The sequence below is a fragment of the Pieris brassicae genome, chromosome 3 (genome assembly GCF_905147105.1).
Source record: "Pieris brassicae chromosome 3, ilPieBrab1.1, whole genome shotgun sequence".
Taxonomy (NCBI): Eukaryota; Metazoa; Arthropoda; class Insecta; order Lepidoptera; family Pieridae; genus Pieris; species Pieris brassicae.
In genome coordinates, this window is record NC_059667.1 from 535,985 (window position 1) to 553,972 (window position 17,988).

General features: G+C 33.0%; 1 protein-coding gene across 1 annotated transcript in view; it reads right to left on the reverse strand.

The window, feature by feature from the left end:
* LOC123707554 (transcription factor Sox-21-like) overlaps positions 1-8,235 on the reverse strand; it is a 38,160-nt gene extending 29,925 nt beyond the window's left edge. The window contains exon 1 of the mRNA XM_045657683.1: positions 8,090-8,235. Within this exon, the coding sequence (XP_045513639.1) occupies positions 8,090-8,094 (5 nt within the window). The 5' untranslated portion in view covers positions 8,095-8,235. The remainder of the gene's footprint in view (positions 1-8,089) is intronic.
* Between the last annotated feature and the right edge of the window lie 9,753 nt (positions 8,236-17,988).

Sequence of the window (17,988 nt, forward strand, 5' to 3'; positions counted from 1 at the left end):
ATGATTATTGTAAACTATAGGCTATATAAACATAGACAATCCATAAACGACTACAAGCAGTAACATTGTTTTGGTTTTACGTTTAAAATCGATTCAGTCAATTACAAGCAAAAGTACTAACAATATTTTCTCTTTGTTATAATTCTTTAGAAAAATAAAAATATAGGACTTTGTAATATTTAATATTGAGAACAAAATTAAAGACCATAAGGCCTGAAATTGCATGACCTGGGGTTGGGGTGACAAAATATTTTGTAATCCCCTGAGAGAGAATTTGTTGAGTAATTAATTGTGGGGTATAAATGGTTATTAATTTTAATTAATACAAGGGAAGGATAGAGTTTGATCTTTCAATTGAATCTGTTAGTATACTGAGTAAACTAAATGTGAAGATACTAATGTATTATAATTATTGTATAATATAGATAACAAATAAATTATTAAATAACTGCTATTTATTACTGTGTTTTTTATCAAAAAGTTACCTACTTGTACAAATATATTTCGAATTTGTCTTCAAACCCGAAATTATTTTTACTACCGCAGGAAATCGAGTTTAGGAACTTTTTGTAAATTAACATAATGTTGAAGCGATTTTTATACAAAATATATACTGTACCTACTATGTAATAACTAAACAAATTAACGTAAATAACGGTGATTTGATATATGTATTATATGTATAGCATACATTATTATAAAATAAATTAGTAGCAATACAACCTTTTTAGTTCTGGGCCTAAATATATCAAATACAAACATATGAAGAAATGGTGAATCTATTGATTCACAGCCAGGGTTCGAAAATACTGATATTGGTCGACCTGAGAGATGAGAGTTGCAGGCATGCTAAAGCATGATGGCAGTATTAAAAATCAAGGTAAATATAAAATTTGGTACCACTTGGTATACAGCTAAAGATCCTAATCTTAAGGATTATATAACTCCAGTTTCCAACCAATTACAGAGAAATCTTAAAATACTTTAATACATCATTAAAAAGGGGAACAAGTGTCGTGTCATAAGCAGCCAATTTGGGTCCCTCTCATATTTTCCGCTCCCGTAGCCGCAATAATTGTCCCAACGAGACACGTGGTACACAATCCACCTATACGGGCTTAGTTCTTATTGGAGTTTATGAATAAAAATATTAAAAAAATTCATGTGAAAATGATGTAGCACATGCGGTGACTTTTATATAATAGGAACGTTTTTTTTTTGTTTTTTTTGTTTATTCTCCAAAAACCTATTAGAATTTCCAATAATGACGCTTATAGCAACTAGCTGAATTGGCATTTTTGTTGTGTGTTTGATTATTGTTATATTATATATTGTATAGATTAACGAGCCGACGTAACACCCAAAAGGGCAGTCATCGCAGCACATGGACACCATTTTAATGGGTGCGTTGTCGACCTTTGCGAGAGGAGTATGCTTTTAAAATAGTTGGAAGTCGTATCTTCTAGTCTATTAAATTTCCCATTTACAGATGACAATAAAGGCAATAATTTCCATATAAATTATATCGTGAGTATATACGCTGTGTTTGTAATATCGGTCTACTTCAATATCACCTATAATGTTTGCGTACAATAGCTAAATACATACTGTGTTGAAATACAGCGGGAATAAACACACAAAATGAACATAAGAAAAAATATTTTTTGAATAATAGATTTTTCATATTTTGCCTATATATAGTCGCTACATACATCTTTTTATATGTGTATACTTATTAGCTGTATATCATTTTCAGTTAAAAGGATTTAAAATCTGTGCCATGCAATATGTCAAAAATCGTAATAATTTTTTCAAAAGTAGGTACACCGCCAATTTCTTATTTAAAACAGATACTGTGAAACGTATTTTTTGTTTATTATCGAAGCACATATTTTATAAGCTGAAGTTTATATTACTTTAAAATTAATCCAATAAAATGCCTACAATAAAAACAGTTAATCCTTATCTTAATTGAATTATAAATATTAAAAAATAAATAAATAAGTAAATAACTTAATTAATTTAATAAGTAACAACCAACTACAGCTACCTATTTTTGTCACGCGTTTCTAACTTATACTTTAACCAAAACTCCTCTTAATGAAACCCGACAACAAATAAGTTTGTTGTCCAGCTCACGTTTTTCCCGGATTTGTTTCCGAGAATATTATATTTGGGTCAAAAAGGCTTTGAGGGGTGGCTGAGTCAATATTTGTCGCCGCCTGTGCAATTCTAACAAGGTAGCCTTCACGAGAATACGCTATTAGCAGCCTTAAACATAACAGAGAAAATGAAGTTTAACACAAAATGTATCAAGTTTAATCACGCGGTAATTACGGTATCAACGTATTTTAGTAATTAAAAAAATATAAATATCTCCGGGGACACTGAAAACATTGAGTATGTATATAGATAAATGTTGGACTAGTCGCATGAGCGTCTAAACGAACTACACCCGGCTGGTCACCAATTATTAGAAGTATTTAAAACATCTGAGTACCTCAAAGTGTGTAAGTGTGTGATAAAGATATCATGAGGATTTTAAGGAAACTTAAATAACAAAGTGAAAGTAGTATCGTGTTTGCGTAAAAAAAGGTTAGAAATACCTCGAATTTCTGTGTTTTTTGAAAGGCGTAACAACTTCACAGTGGCATGTCAACTCCCTGTTCAAATATCAATCGATTTTAAACTTGTTAGCTTTGAAATTAAAAGTCATATCAAATTAAATATTTTTTTAAAATTGTAACATAATTTAGATTTATATTAAGACAGTAAAAATCTTATAAGACAGAGATCTTTCTAATTAAAAGAGTATAAAGATCTCTGTCTTATAAGATATGTACTTGTAAGACGCGACAACCATTACACCATAGTTATATTATATTTAGGTAATCAGGAGGTGGAGGAGGAGGAGGAGGTGATCAGTCTTCTGTAACACGTTCTTTTCTTTCTTTTGTAATAATAAAGTTTTTTTATATCCTTAATTTCCGTTTCAAATGTTCCGTTCAAATCAGTAAACTTATAGCTAATAGTACATAAACGGCTCTTGGACGGCCTCCTTCAACAACTCTAACCCTTTCAGATGTCTCTATTTTTGCCAATAGTCTGCCTGTCTTTTCCCGCTATTATATCAAATCATCAGCTCACCTGATTCCATTGTGTTGTCTTTAATTGTCTAGATATCGTTATACATAACCAGTCCATTGCCATTTAACTTTAAAAGCTTGTGTAATATAATTTTAACTTTGCGTTTCATGAATAACATATACGGTAAAAAAAACTTAGGTACACACAATAGATCGACCCAACTCTGTATATATGGCTAGTATTAGCCTGTTTATGCTGATAGCGAATTATATCTTATTTCGGCCATACAATGCCCAGAGACGACGAGAACTTGGAGAAACTGAGCGTAGGTAACCCAGAAGGGAAAAGATTACGTGACCGTTCCAGATGGAAATTATATACTGTCATGAGAAAGGAGCTGCACAGTAGCCGGTGGAAACAAATTGTCACCTCCAGATGTTTCCTTGGCGACCTCATATTGAATTCTACCTTAACGCTCAATGATGAACCTCAGCTGAAGGTAATTAAAATATTATAGGGGTCCTGGTTCACTAGATATCCATCGCATCAGAAAATATTTAAAAAATTAATTGACTACATACTATGACTAAACTAAAGTAATAAACCAAATTAAACTAAAGCATAAGTGATTGTGAGTGTGTGAATATGTGTAAAGGTGTGTTAAAGAGTTAATTTAAATAAATATTGTATCTCTGCGCATATCATTCCGGAAAAACTTTAAGTACCTACCATGAACGAAACACATAATTCAAAGTACGACAACATGAAACGTTAAAAACCGACTATTGACAACGTCAAGTGAAGTTCTAGTGAAGGCATCGCTAACTAGCTGCGCACACGCACATCATCCTCTGTTTGCGTCGGCATCTTCCAAAGGGCGGATTGTTTCAAAACCTCTACACACTAATAAATTTTAACGTCAATATGCAAACTGAAAAGCAACGGTTAAACATAAATAAAATTTATTTAAAACCCGGTTGTTTTTATTTTAATTTTATTTTCTAATATACCTAAATTCTTTATTCTAATACCTAAAAAAGACAAAATACCTAACATCATACTATCTCAATCAATCTCTGCAAATGCGATTAGTATCTGTATGCGTGTATCAAAAATAAATAAATAGAAAATGACGTCAAAATTATTATCATGAATCCGGCTGCTAGGATCGCCTGTGATAATGTAAGGTATTTTTTATCCAACAGAGTGCAAACATGCAGGAGCCTCACTTGATGTTAAGTGGTAACTGCTCATGGAAACATTGCCGACCTTTTAAGAATTGGTAAGCTCTTTTCTTGAAGGACCCTGAGTCGAATTGGATCGGAAATACTTCAGTGGACAGCTGGTTCCACATAGTGGCCTGCCTTAAATAACTTAAATGCGGTGGAAGATGCAGAGTAACCCCTCATCTCTAAGCAACGCCAAGGGATCAAGCCACTCGAAAAGGGATTGGTCGTCAACCATTCGAACCGATAATGAAAAATCTAATAAATCATAAAATTTGTTTAAATTTTATTATAAAGTCAGCCACCGCGTATTGCAAACGTATAAACTTTCGAAGCAAATTAAATTATTTATACAATAAACTATAATTGTAGTGCCATGTGTTAGTTACATTTCGTACCGGAAATATTTCCCTTTAAACAAATGCCTATAAGATTCTTCTTAGACATCGTCAATTTTTAAGATAATTTTCGCCATGAATTTCATTTCCTAGGATGCCATGCATGCGATATTAATGCAAATCTAAAAAATATGTACTATTTAACGTATATGTACACTAAATAAATGAACGTAATAATTGAAATAACGGTGATTATGTTTAGGAAAAAAGTAAATTAAATAAAAGATAATTGATAATCAGATTAATATCATTATTATATCTATAGCATAAAATGTAATAAATCAGTAGCGTTACATCGTTTTTAGGTCTTGGCCCAGATTTCTGACCAGCCTCCTCTGCCTGACGCGCCGTCGACGTTTTCGGTCTAAGGCTGGCCGGTTTCCGCACGATGTTTTCCTTCACTGTTCGAGCGAATGTTAAATGCACACATAGAAAGAAAGTCCATTGGTGCATAGCTAGAGATCGAACCTACGACGTCAGGGATGAGAGTATCTGTGACTCTCATCCCTGACATCATCACATAGATTATTTTCCTAAATTTATTAGCTTTTTCAAAAATAGGAGCAAGAACTTCGCATCAATTATGATTATTACAATTAATGTATTTTACGTAAATACTATACATTAAATAAATACTATTACTACCTATACTTTACTATACATCATACCAGCCACTAAAAGAACATGAATCTAATTCCATTAAAATCAAAACCAAACCACCAACTTTCAATGAGACTTGTAAAATTTTAAGATTCTGTAATTTATCAATATCTTCGGAAACATAAAATGACTTTTAAATAATAGCCTTTTTAATAATTAAACCCTAAACGATCAAACAAAATATCCATCAAAGGCAGGCCGCTATTGTAAAAGTGTATAAATTTTATTATAGTTGTAAAGGGCTTTATTGGGCCTTCGCACTAATTGAGATGTTTGCCAATTGGGATCATTGAGAGGTTCTTGTAACCGAATTGTTGGGTAATAGGACCCTTGAACTATCGCACGAAGACTGCGGAAATATATGTTTGTTTGTATTTATACATATATGAATCCCTATTTCCCTTGGTCACGGCATCACACGTGAACGGCTGGCCCGATTTCGCTAATTCTTTTTTGGTTGTGTTTGCTATTGTCAGGAGAAGGTTATTATGAAAGAAAAAAATAAGAAAAGTGCACCTAGAATTGGAAAATTTAAGAATACTTAACCACCATATTAAGTAATCAAGACTTTTGTTACGATAGCAAATTCTTTTTCACTGCATAGCGCTTTTACAATTCAAAGTTTTTTCATGTAACCTTATGGCGTTTGATATAATATTACATTGACATTGACAGAATGCGTGCTGCAAATATCGTCAAAGGGGATGTAAGAAAAATGAATCGTTTAAAACAAATACTTTGTACGGAGTTATTATATTGATAAAATAATTACAGTCGGTAATTGTTTGTGGCATTAATCTTGAAAATCCATGTTTTTCACATGGCCAGTTTTCTGTCGAAACTATTTATATATAGGTATATCATTACGCGTATATAAGAACTATTTATATACGCGCCAGAAAAACAAGCAAAAAATGTTGTAGATATATCATAAAGTATTTTTAGTTAGTTATACCAATTCGAAATCAATATTCATAGTTAATACAGGACAACCTCTGGCGGGTCCGCTAGTTTATAATAAAAACGTGTTAGCATAACGAAATAGCCAAATTAACACGAAAGAATGCTAGGAAAACGGCAGTTCAAGCAGCCCATAGACACGCATTTTTAGTGGGTGCGTTGCCGGCCTTCTTTGAATGTCATGTCAGATCCTGTAGTCATGTATAATTTGTATTGTATTAACGAAATAATAAAATAATTGATTCATTAATTTAATTTCTTTATATATTAAATAAAATATATTGTAAGCCCAACTGGAACAATACATAATTATTTCATAAAATTTTACTTCCACTTTATATCCAATAATAAGTACAGAACACAGTGTATATGACGTATATAATGGTATATGTATGGTTATCAAATGCTACTGCTGAGTAGTTTTGGGCTAGAGTTAGAGGTCGTAGGTTCGATACCCGGCTATGCACCAATGGACTTTCTTCATATGCGCATTTTAACATTCGCTCGAACGGTGTATGTCAGGCATAGGAGGCTGATCATGAAACAGATACATAAATCTGAGGCCGAAACCTAAAAAAGATTGTAATACCACAGATTTATATTTATTTTATCAAATGTTACCGTCGGTCAACATATGCGTGGTCAACAATGCTCAATTTTCTTTAATAAACTATAATTTATATTCACGATTATTACGGTATTTTATTTTAGTTATCTGTAAATTCAATACCTTTGTCTGATTTACATTTAGTTAACATCCAATACGAAATAAACATCTTGGAATTCTTGTGCTTAAAACGAGAGTTTCACGGGAGTCGTTCTTAGAACTGTTTTGGGCCTTGTGTTAACTAGAAAGCCACCTCCCGCTTTCTGATAAGCACTTAATAAGTAGGTTTTGTATCATATACTTCGATGGACGTACAAAATTGTAAGTTTAATATGAATTAACTATTCAGAGTGATACGGTATTTATGAGTACGTAAATATATATTTCTGTGAAATCGAGATTAGATGAATAAATATTGTTTTATATTATTTTATTAAAATAGGGTACGATTATATATTGCAAAATATACCTAAATAATTGTCCACGCGTCTGCATAGAAACATAAATTGTTTGTTAAAATAAATATTTTATTCATCTAACAAAACAAAACAATAAAATAAACAGTATTAACAATTTTCTTAACCTACATAGTAATAATTCATATATATTAAGAACTTGCTTTATGGTTAAAAGCTACTATTGTAAGAACCATAAAACAATCGCAAACACCTGGTTTTCCTGGTTTCTAGAGGAGTTGCAGGTCAAAAAACCGGCGGAACATGTAAGTACATCTCCTAGGTAATAAAAGAAGAAAAGAAGAAAAGGATGTAACATATTGCTTCGTTACCGACATGAAGTGTTGTCTTATAAGAATTTAATTTAACATACTTCACATATCTTCACGGCAATATTGTCTCGAAATATTATATATAATGTAATCGGACTATGACGGGATCGAAAAAACAATAGCAAATCCTCCTTTTAGACATACCTTATTTGTTTACAGACAAATCAGCTGATCGCTCACATTTCGAGATTAACAATTGTATAATCGCTCACGCTTCATTAAACACTATAAGACAAATGAGATCAAACCTACAAGGAAAATTCTAAAACATTAAAGCAAAATAGAAAAACACAGCCCCATAGCGAATCAATTGGTGACAGGTTCGCTGACACCACATTGTTCAAGGACGTATCTTTCCCATTACCTCATTAGGTGACCGCTGGCACGGTGGTGTAGGTCAAGATCCAGTGTGACCTTCGTTTAATCGCCTAAACACAACACAACACAGCGAAAACAATCGACAAACGTTAGAATACTCAAATAACACAAATCGCGACCGTCGAGCGCCTGCCGTGGCTTACAATGGCGACAAATAATGCGGCGAGCGCGGCATGCGTCGACACAAATCGAGTGATAAAACTCAGGGCTCTCGGCGAATCACGGCGCGGCATTACGCCCACGAGAGCTGACTGCGATTTCTGATTGGCCAAGCAACTGCCATTACCTTACGGATGTTATTATGCAGAAGAGCCTCGAAATTCATAAGAATTTAAGCGTTTACCAGCCCAGTCACAATGCAAATTGGTCGCGCGCTGTGTGGTATGCACTGTTTTTGCTTTTGTTTGCAAGTTGTAACTGAAGATTATTTTGGTTGATATGACAGTTATAATTGCCTAATCAACGGGTATAAATGCAACACCTGTATGTAAATATTGAAGATAATGTTAATTATAAATTACATTGATATGAGGCTACGGGATATATAACAGATAAATATATTTAGGAGAATTATTTTATAGATATAAAAATAGCCTTTATTCGAGTACACTACATTAAGTCCATGTCATTTTGTTTTACACTAGTCTTCGGCCTCCGACGGAGTGAAGGCTCTCCCCAAGTTTCTGGTCCACTCTTCTTTTCTTCCCACTGGGCCATTAATAGGTATTATTAAAGTTAATAGTTTTAAATTTAAACATAACACTTCCTTGAATACTACGTAAATCTTTGGACCATAAACTTTGCCTTAGTAAAGTTAACCTTATAAATGAATTTAAGTTATTTACTAATTAGCTAGCTTAGCCTGTAAAAATAATGCCGCTCTGCGTATCAAATAATGTAAAAAAATATTGATAGTTATTTTGTATATTATAGTGAATTCAATTTTTATAGTTAACAGTGTACCACATTGGAGTTACCACACCTTTGTCCTATAGGAATGCTGTGGTACTCATCATGAGGCGTTTAGATCGACAAGCGAATGAATAGACTTTTTCATGAGCTTTATGTTTAGTTTTTTTAAATAATAAATTAACACTAGTCTGTAAGTTTATACTAACATAATGATGCTTTGTTTTGTCTGAACAAATAGTAATATTTAAACCATGCCTTGTAGGTTTGAGTATTAAATAATATATATGTATTAATATAAACAGTAGTCTTACTCCGTACTTCCAACGTCAAAATTGAGTTTTGGTTTTGGTTTTAGTGTATGTAATGTGGAACTCAGTTTACTTAGACGCCCATATGGTGCGTAAGCCAGCCAAGCTCTTTCCAGACGTTCAGAAGTTTCCTCACCTCGCAGGCTTCACGCCTACTGGGATGGTTAGTAGCATGGCAATAACTAAGTTTACGGCATCCGCGCAACGAATATATCTATAATGAAATCGCCACATGTTCGATAAAATGAAATAACCACTTCGAAATGGGGTTAATAATAATGATTAAATCCTTTATTAATTAACCAAATATACGTTTTGATAATTTTTAACCTGAGCGACAACATATATTTAACTATACAGCAGCCAGTTGGTTAGGTTGTATTCCTCTTCCTCTCGTCTCCCTTCCTTGCTGTTTCCACTAGTCTCTTTAACGAACTGCTTTCTCCATTCTCCCGGAAGATCGCCTTTCAATCTCTTTATTTGACAGCCTCTTTTCTTTCTTCCATCGCTGAGATGACTTCTATGACGTTTTTCGTCTATTGTTGACCTCTATATGCCTAGTCCAAGTCTATTTCAGTTAAATTTTTGTCCTTTTCCTTATTTTTGTGGTCTTCCATATGTCACGCTTCGGTATGTTCAACAAAGTCTAGTCAAGTAGTTCTTTGAATGACCGGTACCTTTTCTAGATCTAGTTTATCCTTCTATATCTACGAAATTGGGTGATCTCATCATAAATATTTGATAGAAAGACAAGAAAGTGTTTCGAGAGAATCAACTTCAGCTGCGTTGCTGATCTACAATCGAAACCTTCCGAAAAGGAAAACGCTTACATTAGTAAATGATACTAATCATAGTCTATAACAAATAAATAAACGTTGAGTTATAATCTCTAGATTCTCATAAAAAGCGCATCCATTTTCTCTTGTCCTCCAGTCTCTCCTGACTTGATTGAATTGCATCGATTGATCTTCAAATTTCCCAACTATACACAGATAAGTAACTTGACAAAGCATACAACACATCAGAGACAGACACACTCCATGTCAAATGCGAGCATTCGATACTTGATAATCGATAATTGCATTCACTTGGGAGAAATGTCAATAAAGTTCCCTAATTTTTGGCAATTTAGCCATTGCTTAGAATTCGGATAAAATTATAAACATAAAGTAGTAAATAGGAAATTGTAATTCTTCTTTTAACGTGATTTATACAAATGCTTTCAATCATTAATTTACAGTCAGAATCTTGAAATGTTTGTGTCCGAAAGAAAACAGAACAGTGATGGAGAGCCTTGCTCGGCTAAGGACCGATGGGTAGCGTTTTATTATCATCTACGGCGCTATGTGATATTATAAGAAGCTTTACAATTTTCTGCATTTTATTATTTAGTACATAGAATTCGAACCCAGGACCTATCGTTCACAAATATTATAAAGAGATGTAGAGATGTGAGGTCATTCTGCATTTTCTACCGCATTTACCACGGTGACTGTTCAGAGGAGTTGTTCGGATTAATACATGCAGATGAGTTTTATCATCACATATTCCACCTGTACAACTACGACGTCCATCATTTGTGCTACGCACTACCAGTATGTGACACAGGGTCCCAATTATTAATAAGTCGGCAACGCACTCGTGAGCCTTTTAGCATTGAGAGTGTCCATGGGCGGTATAACTTAACATCAGGTAAATCCGTTTGACACCTGTTCTATAAAAAAAGACATCTCTAAAATCCATGTAAACTCAGGTTACGTTTAAATAATATAATGTATATATGTTGTATGTGGTATATATGTTAAATAAAATTGTTACTAAATTTCTTAATTAGGTACATAGCTTAATGGAATGTTACTTCAAGCAAAGCGAAGTTTTATTTAAACAGTATTTATAAGTAAAATTAGGATAGATACAAGATAGGCCTGTATACAAAAAAAAATCAATGGCACTTTGTAGATCTGTATGTATCTGTTTCTGATTTGATTATTTGTAAATTGAATTGAGCAGTGTTGCCTTAGTGGCTACAGCGTGCGACTCTCATCTCTCGAGGTCGTAGGTTCGATCCCCGGCTGTGCACCAACGAATTTTCTTTCTATGTGCGCATTTAATAAATCAAACGGTGAAGGAAAACATCGTGAGGAAACCGACTTGATTAGACCCAAAAAGTCGACGGCGTGTGTCAGGCACAGAAGGCTGATAACCTACTTGCCTATTCGATTCACAAATGACCATGAAACAGGCCTGTATACAACACTAACAAAAAAATCCTGTAAATACAATATTTCACAGGCAATTAACTTCTTAAGTGCTATATTTTAACGCCTCATTAACGGTACAAAAATCGTAATTTTATTTATAACGAAATTATTTTTTATTACCAACGTTCTGATGCAAATTTATTGATTTTATCAATAAACGAATATGTAACGGTCTGTTAAGTTCCCTTGTTAATTTAACAATTGGTTTAACTACCTGCCTACAAATCTGCATGTGTATGGGATTATTGGGTTGTCATATGCAAAAATCATTTAGCGATATTTAAATTTCTATTATAACCGCGCATGTACGGGTAACGAATCGATGAATGGCGTATGAATGGATATTTTTTTATTGGCAATAAAACTTCAATGGATACACAGTTAATTTGCGTATGGCGCATAGTAGACCGCACTTTGTGCATTGTTGGCAACACCTAGGGGGCGCGAGTTGCCCTCGCGCAATTGTCAATTTTTACGGTAGCCATGTGGAATATCGTTTTCAAATTTGCATGAATTTTAAATTGGATCATATGGATGATAGACATATGTTAATATTTCACTCTGATTACAATGTGAACCGTTAGCAATTGAAGGAATCGATTGAAAGATGTTTTTCTTCAATAACCGTTCGATTGTATCCATTCATGTATTTCAATAGTTGCTTCTTAAAATATTTTTGTGTTATGCAAAGTGTGACGAATCAATCGTTTATTCAATAAGAATATTTTTACAATTAAATTGATTTTTTTAACACAATTGTATGCTCCCTTAGGAATGTTATTGTTGTGTAACTGACACCGAGGGACACAGTGTATGATCGTCGAAACGCTATAAGTAAGATTCAGACGCAGTACGTTATTTATAAGTCCTAAAACAACATGTATGCTTAAAGTATACAAGAAAATACGACTTCACAAATTTTACACACATACACATACGTATCAATTATTATTATTAAGCCTTTATTGCTGACACCCAGTATATAAACACTTGTTTAAGTTACATAACCTAACTTAATCTAATTCATAAGATGTGCTGGTTTTGATCAGCGTTCTGTGACACATACCTATGCATTTTCCAGCTGTTTCCATTATTTTTTAATCTTAGCTTCTTGACCAAGTTTTGCCTTCTATTCTCCCATCTCTTTCATTTTTTGTTCGATTTTCTATCTCGTTGTTGCCATTCCGTAATAATATTGGTACATATCAACCTGCTATCTTTCGACATGAGCCTGGTCCAGCGCCATTTCAAATGCTTTATTTTCTTTAAGTTCTCCTTTACTTTGGCCGTTAATCTTATCGCTTCTGCTATTTTGCGATGTCTCGCTGATGCATGCATCAATTATTTTAACCTATGAATATATAATTAAACACAAGGTAACAGCAAAAAATAACAGGTAATAATCAGAAACTTAAACTCATTAAGAGCGTGATACACAAAAGATCGATAATTTGTCAGTTAGCCTTAATTTCAACACAACTTCAGGTGTTTGAATTGTTCTACGTATATGATGACGTGATATTTATGTTTTAGGCCTTTTTGTGGGGATGCAATGGCGATGCTTTTGTTCTTTGCTCCGATCTTCATGAGGTGTCAACTAAAGTGCCTCAGCTGATAACGGTCAATGTTGTCAGAGTGGTTAATTTATTAGATTCTATTATTTATACAAGCAAGACAAAAACACAAAAAAATGTGTGTGTGTGTCAGCTACGACGATTGGAGTTTACTCCTTACGAACGATAATTATGATATATATCGAATAGAAAAAAAGGGTAAATGAACGCATCTGCTAAAATGATAAGAGAAACAAACAAATATCTGTAATTATTCGGATTATTTATATTACTTCAATAAATCGTATTACATAAAGTATGTTACAAAACAATATAAATAATAATAATAATAACAATAATAATTGTATTCAATTTTATACAAATCCAATTTTAGAGAGAGAATGAGATGGAATCATTCTTTTACACGTTCAATCCTACAGATATATATGTTTGTCTCTTTGTACGTAACGCCTCAACTTTTCGTGTTACACTTGAATTTACTCCTCATAAAATTTCCGTACCGGGCCTTATAACTCAAATCGTTTCTTAAGGAGTAAACTCCAAAAAAAGTTAATGCTTTTTAGTCCACTCGAAGACATAATATACCGATTTTGTCGTTTAAAATGGATAATGATAGGTCACGTAAGCGAGAATTTGAGTGTTTTTTCGTATATTTCTATGTTGTGATAAAATTAATTTTTGTAAATCAATTTTGTAAGAAACTGTAAATTTTCAATCAATCTACGCCTGATTGTAATACGTTTGAGAACAAAACCGGATTTATAGAAAAAAAATAAACCGATAATATAAAAACTAAAGAGAGATTTTTCATTCCAAAATAGCTTAATCCCGTATGTATGTGCTATTAGAAGCCATACAAATACAATTAGAAGTAAAAAACATTACCACAAATATTCATATGTCTGTTAATACCCCTGGGTTGGTTACACCTTTTGATCGTCAATAGAGCGTAAGAAGCGTCGCTTAATCCACCTTGATCATTTTGGGATTTTGTTTGGTGGATTAAGTTAATATAACTCAGCGTTTTATATAGCAACTTTTCAAATAAATTTTCTCATATACACGCAACATTATTGTATCGTGGGCTCATGACTTTTGTTAAGTTGAAACATCGGGTTATCACAAAAAGTATAACTAACTTTATTATGTATAAATGATATAATAAAATATTAATATACGTTAGTCAATTACTGCGACGACATTTGAGATAATTTAAATAGGTGTTAAAAAAATAATATAGAAAAAAATATTTTATGGTATTTATTTGTTGGCCATATTAATGTGATTATTATTATATATATTCCATATATGTTAATATATTATTGGATTCTTCAATTATAAAAGCTACTCAACGAAAGTTTGTCTTCAAAAGTGAACCTAAATTTACTTGAAAGCATTTAATAATATAAATCAAATCGCTACAACCTATGAACTAATATAACCCTGAAGGAGTCAGTAATGAAGTCTTACAATACTTGCGAAAATATAATTGAAAACCTTATTGGTACGTAATAAGATGTACTTTTGCTTAAATCTAATTTATTTGTTTAGGTGCAATGATATCATGGTATTATCTCGTCTTTGTGCGAAATAAATTCGCCAAAAAGCTACTGTGCAGCCAAAAAATCGTCGTCAATTATTTGTCGTAGTAGACATATCGTTATACAAATAAGCTATTAAATTTAAAGGCCTCAATTGCATTTTTAAACAGAAAAGTCTTGTTAGAGTTACAATTTTTATCAAAATATTTAACTGGCGTGGATATTAAAAACAGCTGAAGCGTTTCGTTAGATTGATTTTCATCTAGCCAATTGCACTGAAATAAAAGAGAAAAACTTCAAAAATGATTTCTATTAACAAGAGATATGCTTTAGTTTGAATAAACGTTACTCGCAATATGTCTTATTATCAAATATCTAATAAGAGTTAGGTTTAAATGTTAAATCTGAATGGACCAGCAGCGTGCCTGGGTAGAATGCCTAAAGCTCCCAGAAGACCTCGAAAATGGCAATTACTTATAACTGGCTAGTGTGTATGGGCATTTGTGTAAACCACCGGTTAGTCGAGCAATAAACTGCTGAGTCATTTGGTAAAAGAAAACCAGAGAACGTCAGAAGGAACGGCGTGATTAAGATATAGAGGATTAAAACAGCTGATTTCGGGAGCCCCAATCAACCTTTTTGGTGGTAGCCTCTACGTAGTAGTAGTGATGATAAATAAAATGTTTATTATGTAAAGTTTATATACTATCGCTAACTGCCTCTCGCCCAATAAACCGTTAATTTTTCACAGGCCTAGCCTAGACATCTGTTAAGTACCGTAATCCTTCAATTCGAAATCCAATAATTCCCATTTACTGTTATCCTTTATGCAATTTAATCCACAGACTGTAAATTTTCAATACACTTAAACACACTTCATTAAAAAAATGCTATCACTGGACAGAATCACACTTTCTTCCGTTTAAGTGGTTTTGTCGCGACACAATAAACATTGTATCACTTACTCAAGAAACAGACTATCATTTCCAACCTTATTGGTAAGAAATAAGGTTTTATTTGACAAAATAGCCAACCGGATATAAAAAAAATACTGGCCATTTAAATCGTATTAACGAAGATAACAATCAGAAATGCAGATTCTGTGGCATAGACAAGTAATGTGGTTGCTTTTGTAAATTTAAAAAAAGGCGGGAATTCTTTTTTCATCTGTGCGTAGTTTGTTTAAATAAAGAGGATTATTAGTCTGGTTCCCATAAGTTGTCTATTTGTAGAGTACATTTAATTCCGAACGGAAATGTTTTCGAATGGTGAATACTGGAAAAGGTCTTCTTTTGAAGTTTAAGCACCACATTGTCCAATTAAGTATGGTTAATTGTAATAAATTAAGAGTATGTCGTCTGTATGTACAGATTAGTTTGTAAAGCGGTTTTTGTGGTTAAATGATATTATGATATTTTTATAATAGAATTTTACTCCTAAACGTTTTATGGTAGGTAAAGTTTTCTTCGTTTTAGACAACAATATAAAATATGTTTATAGAGTAGAAGAATTTTTTTAATATATTAGTAACATGAGTCGGATTTTAATATAGAAAAATATTTTTAGTTATCCGATACCACCAGAGGTTTTTCTTCTATTTACTTTCTTTCTTTCATTTCTTCATATACGTCTTCATACAAAAACATTTTAATGCCCTTCAGACCTTAACACTGTCATCATGTAGATCATTGGCGGCGACACGTTCGCCCAAGGTCATAATTATCAAAGAAATAAAAAATATGACTTATTATAAGTTTCAAATATTAATCATCAGAGTAAAACTGTACTTAGGGGTCAGGCGTGCTCATTATGATCATTTATATTTGTATTTTTAACGCCTTTTTTTGCTTGTTTCATATATTTACAATAGTTCGAGAAATAAGGTAGGTATACATTTAAACAGTACCTAAAAAAATAAAAATAAAACCTTTAATGCTATGTAGCCTTCATTCTAAATATAAAGTAAATATGCCTAAAGTTATATAATAGTACATCTTCTTTATTTATGAACAGCTTGTCCTTCGTCAGAGGCCTCTAAACTTTTCCAATCGTTTTCTAGCGGTTTGTCGGTCCTCCCATATTATCTGCCTGTCTCTCTTTCGTTTCTCACTTCCACACACTTTTTGCTTCTGTTCTCTCATCGTATGACCTGTCCATCTCCACATTAGTTGTCGGTATGCGCCATTTTTTTCACTCCTTTTGTACTTCTTTCCATACTGTTTTGACCATGTTTTTATCATATTTCTCAGGTGTACTGTCAATGCCCAGCTCTGACACCGGTACAACAAACATGGCCAAATACACATATTGAAAACTTTTCTTTTTTCTCTCGTAGGCAATTGTCTCTCACAATGTCACCCACACGCCTGGTCATATACCACCAGCGAATGAAGATCGTGGATTAAAGATGTAATATTCTGAACGACCCACGCGGTCTGTGATCTTTTTCGCGTTGTTGCTGCTAGATTCTGATTTTTACATCTCCTATCATAGTATTATTTTTTCTCTCGCACGCTTATTAAAGACAAGAATATAACCGACTGTCAGCAAGTAGTTCGTCAGCTGTCCGATAGTTGTTCTCACGGAACTTATTTGTACTATGACCTGTCATATGAAGATTTTACGTCGCCCAGGGTTGGCGCTAGTTCAAAAATGTGTCTTACCAATAATTCCTAGGATAATATTGTATTTGGATTGAATACATATAGAAACGTATAAATTACGGTTTGAGTGACTTTTAATGAAAAAATATGTAAAGTAAACAATGTTATCCTCGGAATAATTTAAAATTAATGTAAACACATATAATGATAACATTGTACATATTAAGAAAGGTGTTTACAATCTGGAAGAGCTACTAAAATTTAGAAGAGACTTCTATAACTAAAACACAGACGTTATTTGAAGTTGATTCTTTAGAGAAAAATACTGTGTACAGAAAATCTACGTCTCACAGCAATATCGCAAGATGTATTTCGTGACAGCCCTCAGCAATTGCAATCAGGAAGTACAGGGGTGTGAGTATGACCTCAAGTTACAATCGCACCCTATACGATTCTCCAATTGTCAATAGCATTACACGGTATGAATCGATCGACAAAAAAATCCAATAAATATCATACAATTGTATTTAAAGGGTTTTTAAATTTAATATAGCTGGGGTATTGGGGTTGAATGAGAGACAATCGCCAGAATTTCTGCACTTTTTGGCGATTGTTCGCAGACGTTTGGTGACGGATTGCATTTTTTGTCTCATTGATAATTTCGCTTTAGAAAAGCAAATTCGCTG